The sequence below is a fragment of the Sander vitreus genome, chromosome 23 (assembly GCF_031162955.1).
Source record: "Sander vitreus isolate 19-12246 chromosome 23, sanVit1, whole genome shotgun sequence".
In the NCBI taxonomy this organism is placed as follows: domain Eukaryota; kingdom Metazoa; phylum Chordata; class Actinopteri; order Perciformes; family Percidae; genus Sander; species Sander vitreus.
In genome coordinates this window covers 1,717,818-1,737,500 of record NC_135877.1, presented here as the reverse complement: position 1 = coordinate 1,737,500, position 19,683 = coordinate 1,717,818, and the positions used below count along the sequence as shown (strand labels likewise).

Here is a 19,683-nt window from a genome sequence, read left to right as displayed (position 1 = left end):
CTCGTATACATGGACATAGAAAATAAAGACGCTGAAAAATTGGACTCTAAAATCTAGACGCTATGAAGGTAATGCATACTGTAATGCACACTGTAAACATGAGTGTAACACAGAGTATTCATCGGTTATTTCCCCCAAGCAAAATATAAGGTCAAACACCATTGGGGTGTCCTCTCCTCATGAACTTATGCTGGATAATAAAATGATCAATAAAGCAATAACCATGATGACGATAAATGATTATGACATTGGATTATGTGTCTTCTGTGTTAACAGGTTCTGAGGAGGCCAGAATATTTTGGCAAGTTTGGGAAGATTCACAAAGTGGTGATCAACAACAGCACATCGTACGCTGGCTCCCAGGTGAGGCGCCGCACACCCAGCCAGCAGCAGAGGCGGGGGGGGGGGGGGGGGCGAGGCCGAGGCCGAGGCCTGCATTTCAAGTGTTGCGCACGGTAACTCAGCCTACTTTGGATGGATCGTGAGCTAAACCGGGGATCACTGTCACTGGGTCACGAGCCAAAGCATTAAGAGTTTGTTGTAGCAACCACTGATTAATAACTCAGATTAATATAGCACATTTCATGAAACCCACGGACGCTTTACACAAGTAACGTTACAGGGGGACAAGGGACCAGAAAATAGTAGGTCAACACTAACACGGACTGAAATAAAAACAGGGCGCTAAATGGAAGGGGGGGGGGGTTATTTAATGTTGGCTACTGACTACAACCACATCACACAATCTAAAGTTATTTATGAATGAATTAGACAGTACACACCTGAGGGCCAATTCAGGGTCAATTTTGAATCATTTACAATCCCGTAACTGTCTGTAATCTGATGAAAGCCCGACCGAGTATGACTCGGTTTTCACACATTGTCTTTCCCTTTTATCTTTTAGTTGTTCTTGGTTTCATTTCCTTCTTTCCTGTGGTGGTCCTGCCCCAGTATCAGCCATAACTACAGCAGATAACTTCTACAATAACGTTAAAACTAGTGCTGTCAGTTAAACGCGTTATTAACGGCGTTAACGCAAACCCATTTTAACGGCGTCAATTTTTTAATCGCGAGATTAACGTTCGTTTTGGCCTGGCAAACTTTGTAGTTTTTTTTCACATGCTGTTGCAACAACTAGTAACGTTAGAAAAACTACAACACCACACCGGATCTAGCTAGACCGGAAACAAAATGACAGGCACGCCGCACACACTTGTTACGGGCTTGCGAGCAAACGCTGTCTCATTAACCGGTGATCACTGGACGTCAGTGAGTAATCTACATTATTTAGGAGTTACTGCACACTAGTTTTAGAACTGTGTTTGTATCCATTTTTTGACTGTTTTTGTCATTTGGGACATTGTCCACCCCCTTTTCTGTCCAGGAGAATTGTTACATTCCTTATTAGAAAAACATAAAGGTTACAAATGTCCTGCTGTGGCATCTGGTTTTTGGTCCATTTTGTTTGTACTGTAAAGTACAGCAAAGCAAAGTGTTAGTGTTACATCTCAGTTAGGTTAGGGACTTGGAGGAATTGTGCAATAATGACAGATTCACACACTTTTCTTTTGTTTACAGTAAATAAATAATAAACAATTGTTAATATGTACTTAAAAACTGTTGTGAAATGCAAAATAATAGAATTTTAATCATGTGATAAAACATGCGATTGATCGTGATTAACTATAGAAATTTTGGATTTAAAAAAATTAATCGTTTGACAGCCCTAATTAAAATACAATTAGGCCTACATTAATAAATCTCTCACAGTGATAGTGTGTACACAGTGTACAGTGATAACTCCCGGATGACCAAAAAATAGACTTGATCCCTTTTATTAAATAGCTTCAAAGTCTTCTCTACATATATGATATGGGTCTGGACAGACGTGATGGTTGGTGGAGGCTGTAATTTAAGTTTTTCTATTGAGCCGTGTCTCTGTTGTCTTTCTGTTTCCCAGGGGCCCAGTGCCAGTGCCTACGTCACATATATACGCTCAGAAGATGCTCTCAGAGCAATCCAGTGTGTCAACAACGTAGTGGTTGACGGCAGGATGCTGAAGGTGAGACGGAGAGATAAAGGACACCGTGTTTGAATCCATAGAAGGTTGGGCTGAATATTGAGTTGTTGTACAATGTATTTGTGTCTTCGGCAGGCTTCTTTAGGAACTACAAAATACTGCAGTTACTTTTTAAAGAGCATGCAGTGCCCCAAACCAGACTGCATGTATCTACACGAGCTGGGGGATGAGGCTGCCAGTTTTACTAAAGAGGAGATGCAGGTAAGTCCAAGCAGGGTAGTATAGGGCTGAACCATTAATCGGTTGAAATCCCAATCCAAATTTGCAAGAATGTGATTAGCTAATCGAATTTGAATATTTAGTTGAATGTTTGGTGTAACATCTGATTCAACATTTTTCATTCCTCTTTTTTATTATTTTAGTTATTTGTTTTTTCATAAGATAAATACTGGAATAATGCAACATATAGCAGATTGTTTTACAGAAATGTCCTAGTTTCAGTGGGTCTTTCATTTATGACTGTAGAAGGTGCAAAATCGCAATTTGATTCCCCCCCCATTCAACATTTTTGAACGATACCCAGCCCTAACCATATGCCTGTAACTAAAAGCAGGGAATCCTCAGCAAGAACGGCCAAATGTTTAACCCGTATACTATGTGTCCTTGAGTTTCAGTCCTCACGTATACCTTTGTAGTACTGTTGGGATGAAACATAGCTCTCGCTAATCTGTTGTTTTGTTTCCAGGCAGGAAAGCATCAAGAGTATGAGCAGAAACTACTACAAGACCTGTACAAAAGCAACCCGACCTTCCTACAGAGCCCAGCGGTGTCAGGGGACCGGCCGAAGGGCAAAGGCAACTCCTTACAGAGGTATTGTGTCCGTCTCTGTGTGTCTCAGTAGGGGTGGGGGGGAAATCGAGCCAGCAGAGTATTGCGACATGCTCCGTGGCAATACTGTATCGATACACAGAAGCCAGCTCCAGCACGGGATCCCATCAGTGAGCCAATCAGCATGCAGAATGCTTCTACCAAGATCTAATAATGTCTGTAATTGGCTGTCTAACGTTAACATGTTGTAGAGACACGCAGGAAGAACTCTACGTTACACAGAACGAGGCTCATGTAGTAGGAGCTGAAAAATATATACAAAGATTTGTGCCATAATGTGTAATGTTGTCATTTCATTTTGTTTATAACATTTGGAATTGAAAGAAGTACTGCTTAGGAACCAGAATCAAAGTCACGGTATTGGTATCAGTACCGGTATCAAACGTTTTTGAGCGGTACCCAGCCCTACTCCTCCTAGCTGGACGTGCCTGGAACACCTCCCCCTAGTGTTTTTTATTAAAATAAATGCAGATGCATTCCCTGGTTGCTTTAAAAGCCAAAATAATGAGTTACAGTAACTACAAGGTGTGTATGTGTGAGTAGGGCTTTATATATAGTTTTGACTTTGTGTGGTCCCTCTTTGCTTGTGTGCCTGTGTGCTGTCCCGGCTCTCTCAGCTCCAGTAAAGATGGCCTTTCGTCAGACCCCGGGAGGAGTCCTCCATCAGAGGGCTCAGACTGTGAACACTTGACCCCTGCGGGGCCCCAACCTGACCCGAGCCTGGACCCTGTACCGGCCCTCTGCCCTTTCTCCTCACAGCTTGCTAGGTAAACTCTGCAGCTGTCCTTTCACTGTTAGCTTCTCTCTTGGAACAGAGGCTGTATTTACCAGCTACATTATTTATATATTTAGTTTTGAAAGTTTTGAAGTTGTGTGTTATAACTTTAAGTTGACTTGTTGACACTAACTACTTCCAAATGTCTTTCAGCCAATCGGAGTGTGAGGAACTGAGTGGCTTTAGATGATGATATTGTAAAGTAACATAGGCCTTTATTTGAAACAGGTTTATACTGGAGACAGGTTGTATTCCTAATGTCACCCGCATCTCAGTTAATGTTAACTCCAAACTCATAGATATTTAATATTTAAAAAAACGGATTGGATCGGCAACTTGACACCTCCAGCAGATTTTTCATTTTCTAAGTCTTCCAGTCTTCCTGTCATTGGTACGCTAGAATAGAGATGCCTCTGTTGTTGTACTGATGGAATCAGTGCTGTTGAAATACACATTCTGAATTTACCATGTGAGAACGGTGGTTGTAGTCACATTTTAACCTTTTATTAGTGCTGGCCAGTGTTTATTTGAAACCCATTATTCATAACCGGTAACCGGTATTTGCGGTAACTATGTATTGGGTTGGAACACTCCTCAGTCTTCTGGTAGCTAAATATACTTAGTATTTCTTCTCTGCTTTTATTTTGCAGCCCCAGCCACACACTGACAGACATCATCAGTATAGGCAACGGTGAAACCTCCCAACTGGTAAGAAATGGACTCCCAAGCAGGAGTTTCCAGATGTTTGAGTGAGAGTGTCCTGAGTCACGGTTGTTGTACCTTCTGATCGCGATGCGTCTCGTACATGAAACCGGCCTTTTGGAAATAAACGGTGTACATTGAATGCAATTTTTTTATGTTTTGCAATATATGTGCTATGAAACCAGAATCTCCCTGTCTTGTGTCCTTTAGCTCCGTGGAGGCAGTGAGTCTCCGTCGCCCCCACCCGGCCTCAGTAAGCCCAGCCTGCTGCTTCCCATCAGTGTCCCGGGCCACACAGCCCGCTCCCCGTTCGAGGCGGCTCCCGCGGAGTCCCAGTCCCTGTTCTCAGACAACAGTAACTTCAGGCATCCCAACCCGCTGCCCAGCGGCCTGAGCGGCTTCCCCAGCTCCCCCCACAACAACGCTGACTGGCCCACAGCGCCAGAGCCACAGAGCCTCTTCACCTCAGGTCGGTCTCTCTGCTCCAGCAAGGGTTGTGTTTAAGTCCAGTCAATTTGTATTGTATTTATATAGCCCAATATCACAGATCACAGTTTGGCTCAAGGGGCTTTACAATCTGTACAGCAGATTACGTTACATAGAATGTGAACATATATGAACAGCTAGAGAGATACTTAGATTCAGTGGCTGTCAGAAAGTTAACATTATTGTGGTCGGCAGGACTTTAACTGCTAGGCTTGAGTGACACATTGAGGCTAAGACCGACCCGCCAGCCAGATAATAAAGAATAAGCTATTCATTGAAGTTAAGGCAGAAAGATGAGCTTAACGTTTGGATTTAAATCCTCAACAGAATGAGAGTGTCTGATGCCCATAGGGAGGTTATTCCAGAGGAAGAGGGGCCTGTGGTCTGGGGGCAGACAGGAGCCCTGTGTTCTGACAGCTGAGAGTCCTGATTTACCTGATTTGACCAATGAACGTGCTGCTTATTGTCCAGCTGTATGGACAGCAGCAGTTTACAAAGAAGAACACAATATCAGTGCAGTTATTCTTCCGGGGTATTTGTATAGAAATGAAGACGTTGGAATCAAATCTAGAAATGGTGAATTAGTTTCTGGTCATCCAAACAAACTGAAACACTGTTAAAATTGACTAGAACAAAGGTTTCAATGCCTATGTATAACTCGCTATTGTAATACAGTGCAGGTCTGCTGGGACTACCTCCTGTCCCACTCAATGTGTCTACTGTCTGCAGTTGTGCTTGAGAAACCTTATATATGATTGAGTTCAGTGTAGAAATGAGGAATGGTTCAACAGTTCACCATGTGTTTGTGAACCATGCTCACAGTCAACTCTCCTGCGTCTGTGTGTGTGTGTGTGTCTCTGTCTGTGTGTCTGTGTCTCTGTCTGTGTGTGTGTGTGTGTGTGTGTGTGTAGATACCATGCCGGTGTCGTCGTCCACAGACTGGCAGGCAGCATTTGGCTTCGGCTCGTCCAATCAGCAGCAGGAGGACGACCTGGGCTTCGACCCGTTCGACATCACACGCCGAGCTCTGGCGGACCTCATTGAGAAGGAGCTCTCTGTTGAAGACAGCTTCGGCTCCGCCCACAGAACGCTGGGGCCCCTGGGAGGGCTCCCACCCTCTCAGCACTTCCCACAGCATCAGCACCCTCGCAGGGCAGACTATAGCTCCGTCAGCTTCCCCTCCCACCCTCCATCCTCCGCGTCCTCTGCATCCTGTGGCTCCTGGATGGCTTCCACCTCTTCACGCAGGAACTTTGTGCATTTGAACCACACGGTCAGTGTAACGGCTTTCCCCTCACACAGCAGCTTCTTGGACTTGACAGTGCTGCCAGGACATCACAGTACTGGGCTTGGAGGAATCCCCATCACAGGTAAGACTGGTTCAGGGACATCTGCCCTGTACACTTCATGTTCTAACTTCATGTGGATTACAGGTGTAAACCATAGTTTAGTGTAACTAGCTGTGTTGGAAACCATTCCCCCATTCACTCCCTCACTATTCCCTATATAGTGTGTATTAAATAGTGAACTATGTAGGAAACGACCAAACCAGATTTCAGACACTGAAAACACATCGTTGCGCCAGTACAGTAGTACATTACATCATGTTAGTGCATTGCATTGTGGGTTAACATATGCTAACATGTATTGACCACTTGGTGGCAGCACATCATGTCCTGCAGCCTTCCTGTAACACAGCAGAGGCCTTCGTCTCAAGCAGCCTGACTGCTGTACCACTGCAGATCACATCTCAGTCTGTTTCTGAGCAACACAGGCCCCGTGGCTCTACTGGTTCATGTTTAACTGGAAGAAAATCACTCTCCAAAAAATAATGAAATAATCTGACTGGTTGTGAATGCCATCAGCAGTAATGATTCAGCCTCAGGCCCATGTTTACAGGTCTGGAAGTGTAAGAAAAGAGATGGAAAGGCATGGAGGAGCAGCAGCTACAGGGAGGACACTGACCTGAAATCCATTAATAAGATGCACTCATTTACAGAGAGCTACCCATAAATCCTGGCTCATCGCTGTCCACAGATCAGATCACACTCTGAGTCTTCTTCTGTTTGGACTTGCAAGGAAATGTGAAATGCTGTTTGACCACGGAGGCCAAACAATGACCCAACATTAGAGACATGCATAAAGGGATACAGTGTTTTCCTAGCTTTGTGGAAGACTTAGGTCCACGTATTTGGCAGGGGGGTTTAGGCATCCTTTCTCAAGAAAATAATATGGTTTTCAGTTTAAAAAAAAATGCAATTTCCCCATAATTCTTTTGTCTCTTTGTGGGGTTTTTCTGTCTCTTTGTAGTCGTGTTGTGTCTCTTTGTGATCGTTTGTGTTTTCTTTGGGGTTGTTTTGGGTCTCTGTGGTCATTTGGCGTCTCTTTGTAGTCGCTTTGTGTCCCTTTGTGGTACTTTTGCGTCTCTTTTTCACATCATTTTGGATCGTTTTTATCACCATATCTGTGTCTAAAACGTTGGAAAAGCTAGAGCAGATAATAAATAACACTCAAAAAGCTTAAAGACAAAACTTGCTAAATAAGTCCATCTGCTGGTATTAGATCTGAGAAAAATCCTTCAGTTAGATTCATTCGGCTTAGCTGCTGCCAAAAACGAGATTATAATGGGAGGGAAAACCCTGGTAAAATGCCTATGCCCATGTACTATTAAAGTTTACTGTATTGGCCTGATGATATTCATATCTAGAAATGATGTCTTAAAAGTGGCATTGTCTTAACATTCATGGACTAAACCTAAAACGGTTATGGTGGTGGGCAAAAGCATCTTCTCTCTAAAACTACCATTTTCATTTTGGCACCTGATTTTGGTTTAGTTTAGTTATAGGGCTCTGTTTATGTGGCGCTGCACTGACCAGCGCTCCAACAGTTTGGTATCTTCCTGACTTTGTGATTGGCTTTGCCTGTCTGTGCGGTATTATGGTTCCCAGCGCAAAGGTGGTGGTGGGGGGGGGGTTATTTAAATGAGGCAGCACAACGAGAGTTTCTGGTGATTTGGTGGTCTTAGATGATTTGCTGAGATTAGACGTCTGAGAACCATGTCCATTTCTGGCACAATGTCACTTTGCTCCCAATCTGATGATTTTGTCAACAAGAGCAAACTATATGCTTTGAGCAACGAAATAATACTTGAACCATAACAATGGCACAACAAACCTCCTGCCAGTGAAAACTGATTGATTTTTTTTACAGTCAAAATGTAAGTGAAGTGGCTCTTTGTTTTTTCAACCAGTCAGTTTCCAAACAGCCATTCATGAGATCAACAGCTAGACGTTCTGAGGTGTATCTCTGTGGAAACAATGAGACAAAAGAAGAGTCAAGAATATAGCATGTGGCTATTTATAACGACTTAAATTTAAAGCACAGAATTCTACTTTGGAATTTTGAGTGCTTAGATTTTCAGTTGGTGAATGAAAAAGGAGGATAAATCAAGTATTTTTAGCATCGTCTGTGCTAGGAATTATGCCATGGCGAGTGAGTATGCTGGATTCTGTAAAAGTACCATTTCCTTTAGTGCCACTTGAGTACCATTTTAATTTTAAAGCATGACTCCCCAAATTGCACTACAGCTTATTGACACAATCCAGTCTTTGTAGTCAGAATCATCACAATACAATGTTGTGGAGTCATTGTGTCCTCTGGCATTAGCCTCAAACTCTAGCCTGTGAGAGACAACCACCACAGAACATTCCCATAGGTAGCATTCCAATCGTTGCCCCATCCCTTGAAAAGATCCCAGGCTTTTCTCAACCTGCGCTCTTGACTGTTATTGTGTTCTCATGGACTTGGGAAACATCCTAAGTACTGTCAATTACAATCAAGCCCACATTTATCCAAGAATAGTCGCAAATGCCTGGATGACTTGCAATAGACTTGAGTGAACTTAGACTACATTCACATTGCTACGTTTTGGTTTATAAAGGAATATCTTCTGCTACGTTCCCCCCTCTCGTTCCCCCTGCTCTGGCGTTTCCCCCCTCTCATTCCCCCTGCTCTGGCGTTTCCCCCCTCTCATTCCCCCTGCTCTGGTGTTTCCCCCCTCTCATTCCCCCTGCTCTGGCGTTTCCCCCTCTCATTCCCCCTGCTCTGGCGTTTCCCCCTCTCATTCCCCCTGCTCTGGCGTTTCCCCCTCTCATTCCCCCTGCTCTGGCGTTTCCCCCTCTCATTCCCCCTGCTCTGGTGTTTCCCCCTCTCATTCCCCCTGCTCTGGCGTTTCCCCCTCTCATTCCCCCTGCTCTGGCATTTCCCCCTGTCATTCCCCCTGCTCTGGCGTTTCCCCCTCTCATTCCCCCTGCTCTGGCGTTTCCCCCTCTCATTCCCCCTGCTCTTGTGTTTCCGAGCCCCTAAACCGGAGACATTAGGAAACACTTCTGACCAGTTTTGGTTTGGAATCTGCGGGGTTGTGTTTCATTCTCAACGGCCGCAAACGGAGACCTTTGGCAACACCGACACTGACGCCAACGTCTCTCCTCCTGATTGGGTCTCATCGGTCACAACGTCTCGTTCTCTGAGACTAAAGCTACTAACGTTACCAGGGCTCAATGCAAACTTTTTAAAGTGGTTGCCAGGCTTATTAAAAACTGTAATAATTACTTCGCCAATCACATTCCCTTTCCATCGGTATATAGCATGATAGGAACATCCAGTAGGAGCCAGTCCTAATGAATGCGCAACAGAGCTAAGTCCCGCCTTCCAGAGCCAGCAGACACATATACATTTGATTTATGAGAAAAATATGTTCAACAGTGTTTGAATGAATGTAAAAAGGTTTAGTAAGTCATTTTAATTCTTTGGTATGTTTTTTTTCTAATAGCATTGAAGTGGAAGTAAGTACTTAGCAAAATTTGGACTTCTGAGTTCAACTTGCCAAATTCCTTTGCCAAGAATGTGCGTTTTAAATTTGGAGTATACTCTATTGAGAAAGGTCTATGTTTTATGGCTTGTTATTGATACCAACAAAATGTGCTTGGAATACTGGTCCTCTTCTGCCTGTCTCAGCAGAGCCAAATGCTAATTTAATTTAACATGGTCCGGCAGCCCCCTCATCTTTATTCCCCCTCCATCTCAACCTCAAGCTTATCATCGGTAGAAGACCAGACAGGCAGTCATGTCCTGCTGGAGATATGGATACAGATAAATGATCAAAAACTGTTTTTTTTTCAGATTAACATAATGACACAGCAGCCCCTGACTGGCTTTGCTTGGTGTATTTTTTTGATGAAGCTGGAATAAGTTGGAAACTCTACATGGCCAAAAGTATGTGAACAAAGTGTTAGTTCACCGGAACATTCTAGCCTTATGGGAGTTGCCATTGGTCTCTGACTTTGTATTTGGTGCTGTGGACACTTCTTTATAGTTGCTAAAGCTTTCAAGCTTTCCATTCCTACAGGTTACGTATACAGTTTATAGTCATAATGATGGCTGTCAAATTTACCATCAAAAGTTATAGTCATTTATGAAACCATGGGTTTTTGGTTTCATACAGGAGACAAAAGCAGCTTCTCATTTCTAGCTGTTAACTGTGGATTTTACCGGCTAAAATAGCAACGGTCTATCAGTTCTAGCTAGCTAGCTAAGTAACGTCTAATAGAAAAACCCTCCGGAAAACGAAAGCCATTTATCATGCTAAAAGAGTGAGGGTAAATAGTAATTTTATATCATTTGTATGTATTAGTATTTATGTTATGCTATATCTGTAACAAGTTAAGATGTGTACACCTCAATCCAATAAAGGGCAGGGTAGAGGAGCTGCTAATGTTAGCCTCAACTCTGACATAGCATCCACTACTTGCTCCCACACAGTGGATGTGACGTGCCAGTCCTGAACTAAACTTGTAAGTTAACTCGCATTGATTTATTTGTGGCAGCCCGCCAAAGTATCAACATTGACCGCCACATAATGATTTTGTTCTTCTATCTAGAATGGGGAAAAATGTATTTCATTGTAGAGCTGCTCACAGTGATTAGCTCAGCCCCCCCTTGTCCCTCACGCTCTCATTGTTTTTCACATAGAGCCTAACGTTAGCTGACATTAGCTAACGTTGGCTGACATTAGCGCTTGATACAGCAGACCTCTATAACGTCAGTTAATATAACTTTAACCAACCCGGTTCTATGTGAAAAACAACAATGGCAGAACCCTTGACAGTGACAGAAATTACATTTAAAACTGTAAAAAAAAATAAAAAAAATGACAAGAGTGCCATGAAGAAATAAATCAGGCATTCTTCCAAAAAAACAGCCCCAGACCAGTGTTTCTGGACAGAAAGAAGCTACTCAAACTAAGCAGCTTCTTCTCTCTTAGGTTGGAATGGTCCACCATTTGTGAGCTGCAATGATCTCAATGTATCAGTAAGTCAGCCGCGTCTAAAGATAAGATAATGGTTGTCAAATGAAACTAGTTGAAGAAATTGAGGGTGCGTTGGCTGACAACCTTCCTCTGGTAGCAGTCATAAAAGACAGGAGCTAATTCAGAGAAAAAGAACTCCTCCCTGTAAAGAAGTGGCGTTGGATAACTTGGTTCACATTGATTTTGAAGGCAGCTCTCTGTATCATGAATTAAACATGGCGGCACTTGTTTATCCGGGAATGCAAATGGCAACATAGGTGATTATGTTAATGCCAGCCATGCTTCCCTGCCTGACAGCCTGATTAAAATTAAAAAAAGGAATACTGAGGGAGGATTGTTTCTTCTTAATCACTCATGTTTTTTGGGGTTAGTGCTTGGCAGTATTTAATTCAAAAGCTTACAATGATTAATGGAATCTTCCTAAGACTTAATGCTTGAAGTAATGGCTTTGGTAGCAACTTCTCAAGACATGTTGTCATAAATAGTACTTCATAGCATTTCCAGTCTCTTCCATCTTGTAGGAAGCTAGCTGTGGGGGTTGATGAGTAAGTCGCTTAACAATCATCCTGTCATGTCGATTAGTATTTATTATTCATAGAGCCATGGTAACGTTGTGATGCCTGCTGTCTGCAACGTCTCATTACACTGAGCTCTAAATGGTTCCAGCTCCAAACCACAGCGCCGCCATACTGCGTTGCTGCAGGAGAAAACATGGCGGCTGAATAATTAGCCTACTGCTGCAGCCTCTTCGGACCCGCTGTGACCTACAGTATATCGTCGTATGGTTTGTTGGGAAAACTTGATACCATCATTAGATTGTCTTAATGTGTCTTAATTATTGTTCACTGATGTAAAAAACAGGCCAGACTTTCCTACCAGCGAACAGGTGATTGAACATGTGATGAAACATGCACTTAGCTGTTGACTCTTAATGTCAGTCTACCGTTTGAGTCTTTTCCACACTGATAGGAAGGCCGTTGTGGGGACTCTTTATATACCATTTTTGGGGATAAAAACAATCAAATTTAAAATATATTTAATGCTGACTCCTATGGCTCCACTCAAATCTCAATCCTTTTTTAGTACCAAGTTCCCGTGTCTACTGTTAAGAATTCTCAGTCAAATATAGGAAAGAAGTGTGGTTTTGGTATCAGTACTGAAACATGAGGCAATATTTGAGCACCTATTTCGGTCTTTGGGGACCAGTAGAGCTGTAACAATTCCACATTTTACAGTACAATTCATTGTCTCGGAAATAAGTGCCTCTTTCAGTGAATTTAAAAACATTTATTTATGTATTACTTTTTCAAACAAGTTTTGAATGAATTCCAGATTACAATCTTTTGGTTTTATCACTGTCATGAGACCCAGTTCATGTAAAAATACCTGTTTTTACATTATCTGGGTTTACATTAGCCTATGCCTCTTTATTATCATAAAACATTGTAATTTTTCTTAGATTTACCAACAATTGACAGTAGAACATCACACCTCAATAAAAACAAAGCACCAATAATCACTTGTATAATTACAGTTTGGCACATCTAAACAAAATCAACAATTACCATCAACAGTCAAACCCCTTAGGACCGTCACTAATGTTAGCAATGCATTGCGGTCAAACAAAGAAACGGCCATTACGCAAAAAAAGAATTGCGACTGGACAATTATTTAATAATTGTTACAGGCCAAAAACAACAGTGTTTTTTAAGGCTAATCCAATGATCCATGTATTGCTAGTGGTTCACGTTTTCCTCTCACCCTGTCCTGTGCAGAAAGCAGCAGCTGTGGAGAGGGTCTAAATGTGAAGGAGTGGCAGGACGGCCTCAGAGCGCTGTTACCCAACATCAACATCAACTTTGGAGGGCTGCCCAACTCCTCGTCTTCCTCATTGTCCTCCTCCTCTTCCTCCTCCAGTGTCCAGCACGTGGGGGCCCCGGGGCTTCCTCACAGCCTCTGCTGGGACCGCACAGCCAGATGGATGGACCCAGCCATAATCACCGGTAGGAGCTTTTCAAAGCTTTTTTCAAGAGCCACAATTACCCCCATTTTCCACTGGGAGCGCCTGTGCTGCATTCCGGCTGTGTTCCGGTTCTGTTCCGTCCTCCACCACGCGCCATACCACACCAGGAGCGTCTCAGCAGCGGAGCGTCTTACTACCGGATTTTATTGTCTCTACAAGTACTTTACAGAACAATCCTGTGTTTATCCAAGATGAATCTCTCGTGGTCCATGGTGTTATAGAGGAGACATATATACGATATTTCACTTCCTGCCCTGCTGTCTGAACGCACCGCGGCTCGCGTGAAAATAGACCTGGCGTGTGTATATGTAGTGGAGCGGAGAGCCGCTATACGCACACTTCTGAAACGCGTCGTGGCGCAGCTGGTGGAATATCAAGCATTGATTTGATTGGCAGCGATTGCTCGTGGGGGTCACGCCGCCTCTTGAATGCAGCGCAGACGCGCCTGGTGGAAAATAGGGTGGTCTACTAGAATAGGTTTACATGTTTTGATGTTCAAAAAACATATTATGTTTCTCATACTGCCCACTCTGCCCACTGAGCTCTTGGCCCGCCTTCCTGAAAAGCCCAGTTTGCTCTGATTGGTCAGCTGGCCCACTCTGTTGTGATTGGTCAACCAAATTCAAACAAGCCACTGGGCGGGCTGTGCTTGCTCAGGCAGCACTTATGGGCAGCACAGATGACAAACTGGGCTGGCTAACGTCACAGGTGTAATTACTGACACTTATTTTAATCATCTTTGTGTGGAATTTAAGAAAAAGTAAATCCCAAAACATCCCTTCGGATTTGAAGAGATGAGTATTAAGGCATTAAATCAGAATCATATTTATGTATTAGTATTTTAAAATGATTAGATTTTTATTTTATCAGCGACAACACATATAGGCATTGTTACAGCTAAAGTGCAACCGATGCAATGTATGTGGGACTTCTAGTCGGCCTTGTCCCTGGTTAGGCTTTTAGAAATGACACACATGGTAAAACAGACATACAAACTAACAATTATGGCAGAAAAACAGGAAGCCACAGATGCATAAAAACTAACAGTAACAGCAAACATGGAGCAGCAGCCACATACAGTACATGCATAAAGACGGACGATACAGCAGACTGAGGCAGCAACCTAGATGGTTAAAAACTGACAATTAAAGCCAACAGTCACATCAATACATCCAAACCAACAGGGAAACAAACAGACAGGCAGACTTATGTAACTAAGGATAGGAAGTAAAGACATTGACTAAAATAACAACTAAGAATAAACAAAAGAGGGCATAAATGATACTGGGCTGTATCCAACATATGACTTAGTGTTTGCAAATGTAGCCATAGATTTACCTAAGTATTAAAAACTTGTGTGTGAGTGTACTGTTGCCTTGTCCCTGCAGGGATCCCAACCTCCGCTGGCAACGGTCTGGACTCTCTTCAGGACGACAACCCTCCACACTGGCTCAAGTCCCTGCAGACGCTCACAGAAATGGACGCCCCGTCCAGCTCTGTCTCACAAAATGGCTCCTTAGGGAGCCAGCCGCCCCCCCACAGAGCCGGCTGGGCACACTACCCGGCCCCTAGCAGCCAGTTCCACTCCCCGCCGCCAGGCTTCCAGACGGCCTTCAGACCCCCAACACAGACCCAGACAGACCTGCTACAGAGCGCCGCCATCGACCGCCACTAGGGACTCTCAACACACACACACACACACACACACACACACACACACACACACACACACACACACACACACGTACACGTCGCCACCTGGAACCACACCAAATAGGCAGATACAGTATAAAAAACTATGAACAACTAATAAGATAATAATAATAATAATAATAATAATATAATGTTTTAATTTCTTCCTCCGATCAGATCATCTGCGCTTGTGTTTCGTGTCTCGGTTCGTGATTGTTGGTATGAGTGGGTCGAGGCCTGCTGCCCCAGCCACGCCTCCTAACAGACACACAACGAGAGTCTCTCTGGTAGAGCAAGAAGCAGCAGCCTTTACTGAATCTGAAAAAAGCTTTTAGAATCGCATGGTCCCTTCCAATCATGTACAGCAAGTGTGTTTGAGAGATGCTTTGAGATCAAACCAGCTGTGACAGATGTGATGATTTGAAACGTGACTGAACATGTCTCTTGATAAATCTCTTCAATCAGTCTCCATGACAGAAGCCACATTCCACAACGAGCTGCATCTGAGAATCTGACCTTTGCTTCTTTGATCAGTAAATTGAAGGTTCGGTATGGCTTAAGGTATGGCAGGGCGTAAGGAGCTGCACCGCTTTGGTATATAGTATATCAACGACAAAAGATCTGAGGGAGCATAAAACTATTTTGAGCCCTACACGGTCTGCAAGTCAACCTTTTGAGAGTACCCAGGCACGATTTTATAAGAACAGAATCAGATGTGTGACGGGTTGGGGCTCGCGGGTCGTGGAAACGCCGTTTTCGTCCACGCAAGTATGTGCACGCAGACGATTTGAGCTACGCAAGTTTTCATGTTGTTGTGTTGAATGTGTCGCCTAGAAATCGCAACGCAAGCTGCAGTGTGAGCATGGCTGCCAAGTGTGCAGCATGAAAACCGTAAGAGGAAGTTGACCTATTTTGTGTTCCCTTCGGCTCAGAATAACCACGGCTGACCACATTGATGAAGCGCCAGTTGAACATGTCCGTATGCGGCATATGCACGTCCCATCGTCTCTTTCTGTCATCTTCCTTCTGTGCAGAAAGCACAGCAGTAAACGTTCCTACTACTGTGGTCATGGAAACGCTCTTATTAGAGGACGTTTGTTACCTCCACCAGTGCAGTGCGTAAGAGTGCACGTTCAGTACGTTCACCTGGGTTTGTGCCGGCTCGGTCATATGCGTTCCATGTTTCTGCCCTAATAGATGATTTAAGTGCACATATACATTGACAGCAGAGTGTCACCTGTTCAATTTGACCTGGAAGTGAAGGCTCATCCTGTTAGACCCCTCCTATTTTCAAAATAAAAGCTGGGTCAGTAATCTCATTGAGACACAGCATCTCATACTCAAGAGAGACCTGACTTTATATCACAGTGGCTAGTATATCACACCTAGATCTCTGACTGAAGTGTCTGCTGTCAAGTTTTTTTTTTTTTACAGGAGAAGAATGCGTACAATAAAAAAGTTCTCTCTGGTTCTGCTGCATCAATGAACTGTCCACCATTGGGTCTGATGGTATTATAGTAGCACTAAATCAGTGGAGTTCTGTTTTAATTCACAGGATCAAAGGAATAATGTCAAGAAATGGAAAACAGCGTAGCCTTCTTAATGATCGGAAGAGTTGCAGTTTACGTATGCCTGTATACTAGTCTCCACTACAGGGCGGGATATACTGTAGAATGGATGGATATACTGTAGAATGGATGGATATACTGTAGAATGGAGATGGATGGATATACTGTAAAATGGATGGATATACTGTAGAATGGATGCACCCACGCTTCTGTTCATACTACAGAGTAGGATCGGGCATCGAGAACCGGTTCCAACTTGGAATCGTTTAAAAAATTACCATTCCAATGGAAGCCTTTATTTATTGGAATAGTTTGGAAAAATTTGGTTTTGAATCTGTTCATCGGTCCCAAATTGAACACGCGCAAGTTTTGGTTTCCGTAGCGACCACCGCCGTACTTTCAAGCGCTCGTTGTGTTGCATGGCTTTATTTCACGTTGAAGAAGCCCGTTAAAAGTGTAAATCACCATTGAATCCTCTTAACTGTGAAATAAGCATGTGACCCCCATAAACTACAGATGGTCCTATACCATTTTTTTGCTTCCCGAGCGTATCGGCTGATACCGAGTACCTATCGGATACCAGTGTGTCATATATTTTATTATGTTTTTAAAGCAGTATACTACTATCCCTGTATGGATGTGATGGGATTGCTATCATTGGCTCAGGTTAAAGTCTTTGTGAAACATGAACAAACACAAACAATGAACGCCATAAAACTTTCTTTTATTCTGCAGTTTGACAGTCAGTCATAACGGAAAAAGAACTTAAATAAACTACTTTAAAGTAGATTTTCTTCGGGTCTAAATTACGTGGTATCGGATCGGTGCATAAACTCCAGTACTTACCGATACCAGCATTTTAGGCAATATTTAAGTATTTTTTTTCCATTACTGGTATCGTAACATCTCTAGTTTCAACTCCACCCCTCAAAGAATCAGAATCATTAGAACTCGAATCGAAAGAAAGAATCGGAATTGGAATCCGAAATGTTGAAATCCAAAACGATGCCCAACCCTACTACAGACGGCATCTGGGTCCCGTGTGTCCCTCGCAGACATGGACAGAGCGTTTGGGTCTGTTCATAGACTGCAGGTGGTGTATCCACCTGCGCCGCCGATTAGATATTGAGAATGTGTTGGCCAGACCTCTGTATCAGAGGGTTGAAGCTGGACATGTGAAGGATGTGGTTTAGCACAGTCAGTGCCACTGTGTGGCGCTCCATGCCAGCTGTCTCCAGACCCCTCGCCCAGTGTCCCCAGATCTCTATGACAGCTTCAAGCCTGAGCGATGAGGCGTTGAGGGCACTCACTGTGGTTTGTGCTTGTGTAATCTGGACTTGTTGAGACAGGAAAGCTCATAGTTAAGCCTTCATTTGTTGAGTGTGTCAGCTTTTAGATATTTAAACGAGTTTTATTTGTAGCATTTTGAAAAAACAAATGGTTTTAATTGGACTGGGCTGCTGCAGGAAGCTCTCTTAAATTAAACGTTGATCTCACGGGACTCTTTCCACATACTTTTTCATTTCAGAAGATTGGTTTATTGTTTAGGCGCTGTGTGCTGGGATAGTAGAGCTTCAACTCAAACCACCATGAGGTACACATCATGTACCCCTGTATCATCCAAATGCTAACAATCTGTGATGGCCCTTTTTTTCATAAGTTCCTGACAACTTTACAAGCTAACATGTTCTCACAATGTCCAAACGTCTAAAAAATGAAGTGCCGAGGTCTGGAGCACAAAACCAACTAAATATGAAATAAAAGAGAAAATATCAAGTGTGTTGTTTGGTCCTTATTTCCGGGCTGTAGCGAGAGGCTCTGATGGTATCCACTGTGGCCTGTAAAAGCATCTGAAGGGACAGACCTTACATGCTTTAAGTGCAGGCCAATGAACTTAATCTTGCTTGGGAGGCAGCAATACTGTAATGTCGAGCAAATGAAGTGCTCCAACTGCGCCCGGCAACGGAAAGCTTCTATCCACCAGTGACACCGTCCCACCTTTACTAGTCTATATCGTCAACGTTTCATTCCTGCCGGAGGTTCCTCCAGATGTCCGTCCCCTGGATTTGTGAGGACTATGGTTAACTGCTTCTCAGATCTCTGCAGGGTAAATCCAGACAGCTAGCTAGACTATTACTATGTCCCAATTCAGGGGCTGCAGGCTTTGGAGACCACAGCCTTCGAAGTGTACCTTGGCCGTAGCCTTCGAAGCCCACGGAGGCTGAACATGGCAGTCTCCGGAATGAGACGGTCTGGTCTGCAGAGCCTTTCCTGTTTGCGTCGAAGCGCCGCTCCTGTCGCTCCTGTCGCCTAGCGAAAAGTGATCAAAACGTTGACTACAGCACCGAAATGGAGCCACTTTGTATTTTACCATTTGGTCAAGTGTCTCAAAGAGAGAGGAAAATAAATAATAAACTCTCATACATGTGAACGTCTCTTGTCTCCGAGACCAGAGGCCTGTACTACCAGGGCATGCTGAATCCAGATCAACATGCCCTGGATTTCTTTCAGTTACCCGGCTTCACCTAACCTAACAACCACGGTCCGCATAACCTGTGACACAACGCTGGTTATCATCTAGTTCAGTCAACCCAGGGTTTCCCAATCCAGCGACGCGCACGTTCACATAAAAGAGGCCGTGTTTGCACAGCACGACCAATCGCAAACATCTACCATTTTATATAAGAAGAGCAAACTATAATCCTACATAAATATGAAGAACACAGACACGGTTTTACAGGCAAAAAGCAATACAGTCGCTGCTTCCTAAAACAGGAGGAAAGCTGGCATGTTATGTGTAAATCACAACGCTTATTAATATCACTTCCCCATCAGTCAGGACCAAGATCTGACCATAATTACACTTGTGTTTTCCATAAACTGTCGTTCCTTTAGCCTAGTATTTCAGTTGCAACCCTGGCAGTGGGAAGCCATCGTGAGAGCAAATAAAATATATAAAAACATAATTCAAACCGATATGTGGCATTGGCAACACACGGCTCAACAAGCCGACAAATAGCCTTAATGTAATTCCCTCTGCTGAAAATCTGTATCTTTCATAAAAATACCCATCAGGGAATGTTAACGGGGTTGTCGGTCTCTAAATGTTTTAACTTTTCTGAGCACACCTCCCTCTCTCTCTCTCTCTCTCTCTCTCTCTCT

General features: G+C 43.5%; 1 protein-coding gene across 2 annotated transcripts in view; it reads left to right on the top strand.

Annotated features, from left to right (window-relative positions):
- Window positions 1–18,297, top strand: part of cnot4b (CCR4-NOT transcription complex, subunit 4b) — a 29,209-nt gene extending 10,912 nt beyond the window's left edge. For both annotated transcript variants that reach the window (XM_078281433.1, XM_078281434.1), the window contains exons 4-13: window positions 277–363; window positions 1,961–2,062; window positions 2,156–2,281; window positions 2,766–2,890; window positions 3,526–3,675; window positions 4,334–4,391; window positions 4,596–4,854; window positions 5,783–6,241; window positions 13,014–13,241; window positions 14,650–18,297. In XM_078281433.1, coding sequence (XP_078137559.1) covers window positions 277–363; window positions 1,961–2,062; window positions 2,156–2,281; window positions 2,766–2,890; window positions 3,526–3,675; window positions 4,334–4,391; window positions 4,596–4,854; window positions 5,783–6,241; window positions 13,014–13,241; window positions 14,650–14,936 — 1,881 coding nt within the window. In that variant the 3' untranslated portion in view covers window positions 14,937–18,297. The remainder of the gene's footprint in view (window positions 1–276; window positions 364–1,960; window positions 2,063–2,155; window positions 2,282–2,765; window positions 2,891–3,525; window positions 3,676–4,333; window positions 4,392–4,595; window positions 4,855–5,782; window positions 6,242–13,013; window positions 13,242–14,649) is intronic.
- Window positions 18,298–19,683: the final 1,386 nt, after the last annotated feature.